The following is a 7,544-nucleotide window of genomic DNA, read 5'->3' as shown; positions in this document are numbered from 1 at the left end:
CATAACACCAACTCAGTGCCATTACTGTAAAACATAAAAGTCTATGCAGTTTTGTAAAGTCAACAATAGCCAGTATTTTGAAACCTAGTGTACTCTGACTGATTGCATGTATCTTGTGAAGTGAAAACAAGTTTTAATCTTTGACAGAATGATTTCATTTTGAGACAGATTTCCAGTGTTTTGGTAAAGTTAGTGTGTGCAGAGAAATGACGCGTTAGTGTATATGTAACAAAATGTGGTGTAACAACATGGAATGTGTTTTTGAGAGGAAAATGATCCATTTGACCAATTGTGTTTTGTAGGTGTGAGTCTGTGTTTAGAGTTTTGAAAATGTGTCAAATGAATGGACAAACGCTTGTTAGCGATTGAAAAAACTGTAATATGAAGAAATGTGATGTTATTTGATTGGGGTAAAGTGTGTTTGAGCATTTCTGTTTTTTTTTCTTCTTTCTTTTTTTTTTTTATCAGGGAGAGCCTAGAGTGGAGAAACCAAATGAACCGAAGGTGAGAGCTCAAATATACCAGAACATCAAACAGAATAAATCAATCCATTTCCCTCTCGCTTATCCAAAGCCTTCTCTGTGTGCGTCTGCAGCTGGTTCTCTATGATAAGCCCTATTTCACTGGGCGGTCTCGCGAGCTCTACTCCTCAATGAGAGACTTCATGACACGGATAGACCGGCAGCAGACTGCCTTCATGTACAACGCTGGCTCCATCAAAGTCACTGGTGGCTGGTAAGTCTGTGTGTGTGTGTGTGTGTGTGTGCGTGCGTGCGTGCGTGCGTGCGTGCGTGTGTGTGTGTGTGTGTGTGTGTGTGTGTGTGTGTGTGTACTGTATGTGTTTAGCAAAAGTAGTAAAAGAATGGTTTGTGTTTTATGTTGTATGGTAAATGTTCCCTCTCTCTCTCTCTCTCTCTCTCTGTCTCCCTCTCTGTCCGTCTCTGGTCAGCTGGGTGGGTTATGAGAAGGAAGGGTTCCGTGGGAAGCAGTACCTGCTGGAGGAGGGCGAGTACCAGGACTGGCGCGTGTGGGGCGGATGTGACGCCGAGCTGCGCTCTGTCAGAGTCATTCGAGCTGTACGTTTCAACTACAAACACAGACACACTCACACACACACACACACACACACACACACACACACACACAAATACGATGTTACGGTTCCTCATAAATTTTCTTTAATTAACTAAAATCAGTGTGAGCTGGCCATTCAGTTTTAGTTGTTATACGCCACAGCTAAGTAATTGCCAATTGATTGTATGCTAATAGTACTGTAGGTACAACTGCACAATGAAGAAAAACACAGTGTGTGATATTCTCTTTCTCTCTCTCTCTCTCTCTCCCTCCCCCCTCGTCGTTGTACTCTCCGCAGGACCTGACTGACCCGGCCCTGGTGATGTATGAGTTACCAGACGAGCAGCTGGAGGAGCCGCAGGAGGAGCGCACCTTCGAGGTGACGGAGGCCATCCCGGACGTGGAGCTGTTCGGCTTCCGCACCACCACCCGCTCCATCCAAGTCCTCGCTGGAGCGTGAGTTTATGTGGAGATGTCGTTAGCATTACAGTAACTAGAGATCAAAAAAGGATATACTTATACATATCAGTGGAGCTAGAGTTGAAACCCACTGAACGCTAGCGACAAGAAGCAAGTTCTTTGTGGAGCGTAAGTTTATGTGGAGATGTCGTTAGCATTAACTAGAGCCGAAATCTAGCATAGGCTACATATCAGTGGGGATAGAGTTGAAACCCACTCACTGAACGCTAGCGACAAAAAGCACTATTTAAGTTCTTTGGAGTTCAAGTGTCTGCGTGTTTTGGATGTTGAAACATGAGGAGGCATACCTTACAGTTAATTCAGCTTTATCGCTTCAGAAATCTAATATGTATTGGATTATAAAACATACTGTATAGTGAGAAAACTCCCCTAAAACAAATGCATAACTCTCAGGTATTATACCTTTAATGTACTGTATTTTCATACCTTTAATGTATTTCATACCTTTAATGTCCTCAGGTGGGTAGCCTACTCCCATGTGGACTTCTCAGGGAACCAGTATATCCTGGAGAAGGGCTTCTACAACAACTGTGCTGACTGGGGTTCAGCCGATAACCGCATCTGTTCCCTGCAGCCCATTCTAATGGTGAGTAATGACAAAGTCACAGAGAAAAAGCTATAACGCGCCCTTGTGATTGAAATGTTTTGAGGCGTATTTACTCTCTGACATATTCTAAACATCCAAACTAAGGCTACATGCACAGTACCACAGTGACAGACAGGTTCATTAAAATAGTATACGGTACATAATAGTAAGTATAAGTCCATACGCTGTAGCTCTTTTTTGATGCATAGAGTGCGACAAAAGTGAAATCGTAAATCGAAAAGTATACCGTAATTTCCAACTATTAGCCGCGGCTTATACATTGATTTTGCAAAATTTCTTCAGCTATGAGGTTAATACAGGGGGGCAGTTAATATGGTGTTGATATGGTTTTGTTTCTTTTAACTTGCATAAAACACCGTTCTGCGGCTTATATGCGGGAAATTACTGTATCTATGATTTCTAGGATAACCATAGTAAAATTATAAAGTGGACAGTGTTTGAGAGTAGCAGCTCTCGAGACATTAATGAGACACATCATTAATCTGCAACGGTCAAACACTCAAAGATCAACTATGCTAACCTGCCTGTTACATCTCATAGTCTAAATGTCAAACTAACTATTGAACCTATTGACAGCCACAGAATGTGGACTTTTAGCAATGTTGTTGCCTTAAAATAATGACTTCTAACTCATCATACACTGAATACAGAAAATGAAGTCTCTGACATTGTCGATGCATGCCCAGAATCATGCTTGCTATTGCTTTAGGTGATACAACTTTTTGAACAGGGCAACCACATAACTGGTTCCATTACATTTTTTTTTTGTTAATTTGCCTACCTATAATTAAAGTTCTCAAGAAAAATAAGTTGCCCAATATCAAAAGGAACTTGCCAGAACAACAATACTTGACAAAGATACCTTGTGTCTCATCAGCTTTGGAGAATGCATATTATACATCACAATCAGTTGTTCCAAAGTTCTGCCAAAAACTGGCCACTTATAAGTGTGGATGAGCAAGTAACCATGTGGTTGAGTGAGTGGGCTTGTACTGTATGTGAGAGTGGGGGTGTATTGTGTGTGTCAAAGGCGTACAGTAGGTTTGCATATAGGCTATGGTAAACAGGGTTATGACCATTCCATACCATCTTGAATTTCCCCTTGGGGATCAATAAAGTATCTATCTATCTATCTATCTATCTATCTACCAATAGTTTTGTCCCTACAAAATTGTCCCTACCAATGAACTTTTGCATCTCTGAATGCAGCCCATCCCTGCTTATGACAACTGTGTGTTTTTTCTAGGCTCCATCGGACGGGCCAGGATACAGAAACGAGGTGTGTACTGTATCTATTCTTCATTTGTTTGTTTGTTTGTTTGTTTGTGTCAGTTTGCCATCCAACTGTCAGACTTAGAGATATATTGATTGATTGTGTTCCTCTTTTCCTGTCAGGTTATGCTGTACTCAGACGTAGACTTCCAAGGCAACAGTAAGCTGTGCAGTAAAAATGAAGAGACTCTGCCCGACAGCTTCATCGCCAAGTCCTGCAGAGTTGTGGGCAGCAGGTATGATAAACTGTAGCTCACTTACGAACTGCCTGTCTTAAAGAGATAAGCACATTTTGTATTGACTTCTCACAAAAGCTATAGCACTTTTGTATGTAACTTTGACTCTCCTGTGTTATGCTAAAGTCACGACAAATGATTTTGTTTGATATTCTAAGCTACTGTAAGATAATAGATAAACTATATTCAGATATGATTTGATGCTATGTCTTGCATTAGTTTCCATCGAATTGTTGCTGATATTGGAATGGTTTAAGTTGAGTTAAATGTGTTTATTTCAGTTGGGCCGTGTATGAAGGCCGTAACTACACTGGACAGCTCTACACAGTGTCTGAGGGAGATTACCCCAACTTAAACAGCATGGGATGCCCCCCACACTGCATCATACGCTCCGTTAAGGCTGTGCCGGTGGTAAGTGCAAACACCTGGTCTTCAGTCCTACTCCTGAGACTCCTTTTGTTTGTGTGTGTGTTTGTGTGTGTGTGTGTGTGTAACTCCATTTTGTGATTCTTTCAGATGTTTGCCGTTCCTTCTATCTCTCTCTTTGGCCTTGAGTGCTTTGAAGGCCGGGAGATAACAGTGGATACAGAGGTGCTTAACCTGCTGGAGGAAGGTTTCAACAACCATGTATTGTCAGTCAAGGTTAACAATGGATGGTGAGTGTGTGTTTGTGTGTGTGTGTGTGTGTGTGTGTGTGTGTGTGTGTGTGTGTGTGTGTGTGTGTTCCTTTGTCAGTGCAAGTGTGTGAGTTCTGGTTTTGCTCTATTGTACAGTTTACTCATCCTGACCTTTATGACCTGACTACCATTCTGTCTGCTGCAGCTGGGTGGTGTGTGAGCACAGTAACTACAGGGGGCGCCAGTTCCTTCTGGAACCCATTGAAGTCACCAGCTGGCAAAAATTCAGCGAACTCACCAGCATCGGCTCCATGTACCCCATCCGTGAGGTAAGAATGTCTACAAGTAATTCATGTGTCTGCTCGTGTGTGCCAGAGCCATAGAAAGAGAGAGTTGCGACACTCTTTGATGTTGCCGCCACACGATCAAAAGTTCCAAAAAACCTGCGCTGAATGGCTGAATCGCAAGAGAGTGGGATGTACTTCTGGATGCTAGAAGGTGTAATCAATTAACTCATTGACCACTGACCAAGAGATTGGCTGTTAATAGTTCCAAAAGTCCCATAACGCGGAAATAGCCTGGAAAAAGCGCTGGCATTTTTTCCTATGGAGGTCTATGGGAGTGTCGCCACTCTGTTTTATCTACCGCTCTGGTGTGTGCATGTGTGTGTTTAAAGAAACACACTCTTGTTGCAGAGCATCGTTGGCTGATGATTATGTGATTTGTTTTGAGCATGTCAATCTTGCATGGCAAGCATGGCAACCTTGACAGAGACAACAAGGCCGCACTTCTCCTCCAGACAATTGCATGACCCTATCCCACTCATAGCATCTATTTATTTGTAAATGCACATACTGTATTTATTATTATACATAGCCGTACTGTCCTTATTCTATTCTTACTGAGTTTCTTTTATGTTATTGTTGAGTGTTTAAGATTAACCAGAGTCAAATTCCTTGTTTGTTTACGCAAACCTGGCCAATCAATTATGAATCTGATTCTGATTCTGATGTCTGCATTGTTATCGCGTCCCACAGAAGCGGAGGTACTTCCGGGTGAAGAACAAGGAACGTGGCCACTACCTCTCCATCCAGGGGGCGGGGGAGGACATGAAGACTGGCCGTGTGGTGGTGATGGAGGAGGTGGAGCCCATGACGGACGTCTGGTACTACCATGATGGACTCATCAAGAATAAGGTAGATGAATTGTGACTGTGGTGGGAAGTTATCGGAGGAGGTTGAAGCCAGTGACCACTCAGAAATAGCTGTGATCTGTGATCTTAAGTGTCAAACTTCCTTCCCTTACTCTCTCTGTCCCTCCTTCACCCCATCCTCACCTTCTGTCTCTTTCCTCTCTGTAGTTGTCCCCTACCACGAGCCTGCAGGTGATGGGATCGGTGGAGCCGGGAGCGAAGGTGGTCCTGTGGAACGAGACCCGCACACCGATCCAGATCTGGTCCATCAGCCTCAACGGAACAATCGTTAGCACCACCTTCCCTGGCATGGTGCTGGATATCAAATGTGAGTACAACACCCAGCATAATGGCCTACTATATACTGTATATACAGTATATATTTAAATATATATATATATATACAGTATATAAATATACATACACACAGTATATATGTATTATTCATATATATTTGTATATTAATAACAAGCAAAGTTATTGCAGTGTTCAATTCCTGCACTGTTCACTTTTGCACTTTTTATGTATGTGTGATACTGTATGTGTGTTTAATGTGTTTATTGGATACTGGATGCCTAAAATGTCGGCATTGGGATGAATGAATGATCTATCTCTCTACAGTATCTATATATCCTCATGATTCACTAAATGTATTGTTTGCGCTCTAGCCATTTATTGAATGACCTGTTCAATTATACCAAGGAAAAGATTAACTTGGTTAAATATTGTTCAATCATATCAGATGTCGTGCCAGGATCTTTCCATGACGATACATTTGTGGAATGCTAAGACACGCTTTGCTCTGTGTTTCCCGTCTCCAGGTGGGAAAGCTTATGACCGGGACCATGTGGTGATCAGGGAAGAGAGTGATGAACAGCCATGCCAACACTGGGAGCTGGAGCTGTTGTAATGCCCCCCCCTTCCTCCTCCTCCCCCCAACACACACCTCTTTAAAAACGCCCCCCTCCACCCTCACCACCGCCCCCTACCCCCCCCTCATTCTGCCCCGCTGAGCCAGGCTCCCTGCCAGTCCACTGATCTCTATACTGCCCTGATGCTGGTCAGTCCACTGATCTCTATACTGCCCTGATGCTGGTCAGTCCAGGCTCACGTCTCCCCCTGCGTCTACCGTAACACTGTGAGTCAAGGAGCTGTTGGCATATCATGGGACTTCCTTTGCCAGAGTTAACCGTGGAGTTTACTTTGTACTGTGTAACCGCCCCCCCCCCCCCCCTCCCCCCCCCCCCCTCCCCCCCCCCCCTCCTCAGCCAGCTCTCGGGCTTGCACTTTTCCACTCGGTTTCTTTATCTGAGTGAAGCATGCGGACAGAGACAGATATGGACTGGCAATCACCAAGAGTGCTGCACTTATGGCAGTGGTGCTTTCAGGATTATTGACTACATTACGAGACAAGACACACACAGATACACAAACACACATGCAAACACACACACACACACACACACAAAAAAAACACTTGCACACGCAAACACACAACCACAAGCACAAACGCACACACATTCATACAGACACAAACTATCTATGCTCTGCCTTTTATGTACAATGAGGATTCCGTGAGGAGAAGAGTCTGAAAGAAGGGATGATTCAGTATGCCTACAGTCTGTTGTTGCTGATTGCATAGTGATTCCCTCTTCAGGGGATTCCGTGACACTAACACTACTGAGCGCACTGAGCTAAGGGGATTGCCCTTCAACAGTCAAAAAGCTGTCTCTCTTCCTCTGTCTTCCTCTGTCTGCTGCAGAGCCACCTTCCTAAGCCAGTCGCTGTCGCTCTGAGACGCCTGGCTTGAAGGAGTTATTTTTTTCTTCTTGGAGATTTATATTTATATGAAGCTTATATTTGTGTGGGGGTTTCCTTCCTCAGTATGTAAACAGTTACACAGAATTGAGTTGAAAACATATTTTTTTCTGTCTTATGTTTTTTGAGGGGTTTGTGATGTTTTTTTTTTTTTTCATATTTTGGTATAGAGTGAATGATGTTGATCTGTAGATGTATGTTTTTTGTGGTGTTTTCTCTACATTAAGTGACCTTATTCCTTTCAAGTT

General features: G+C 43.2%; 1 protein-coding gene across 1 annotated transcript in view; it reads left to right on the top strand.

Moving 5' to 3' along the window:
* Positions 1-6,708, top strand: part of crybg2 (crystallin beta-gamma domain containing 2) — a 31,634-nt gene extending 24,926 nt beyond the window's left edge. Inside the window, exons 8-20 of the mRNA XM_062528971.1 lie at positions 469-504; positions 596-735; positions 950-1,076; positions 1,373-1,530; positions 2,014-2,140; positions 3,408-3,440; positions 3,557-3,669; positions 3,951-4,080; positions 4,186-4,325; positions 4,492-4,615; positions 5,324-5,482; positions 5,647-5,806; positions 6,300-6,708. Coding sequence (XP_062384955.1) covers positions 469-504; positions 596-735; positions 950-1,076; positions 1,373-1,530; positions 2,014-2,140; positions 3,408-3,440; positions 3,557-3,669; positions 3,951-4,080; positions 4,186-4,325; positions 4,492-4,615; positions 5,324-5,482; positions 5,647-5,806; positions 6,300-6,388 — 1,536 coding nt within the window. The 3' untranslated portion in view covers positions 6,389-6,708. The remainder of the gene's footprint in view (positions 1-468; positions 505-595; positions 736-949; positions 1,077-1,372; positions 1,531-2,013; positions 2,141-3,407; positions 3,441-3,556; positions 3,670-3,950; positions 4,081-4,185; positions 4,326-4,491; positions 4,616-5,323; positions 5,483-5,646; positions 5,807-6,299) is intronic.
* The last annotated feature ends 836 nt before the right edge of the window (positions 6,709-7,544 follow it).

The sequence above is a fragment of the Sardina pilchardus genome, chromosome 24 (assembly GCF_963854185.1).
Source record: "Sardina pilchardus chromosome 24, fSarPil1.1, whole genome shotgun sequence".
Taxonomy (NCBI): Eukaryota; Metazoa; Chordata; class Actinopteri; order Clupeiformes; family Clupeidae; genus Sardina; species Sardina pilchardus.
The sequence above is the reverse complement of the archived record's forward strand: the minus strand, read 5'-3'. Positions and strand labels throughout refer to the sequence as shown.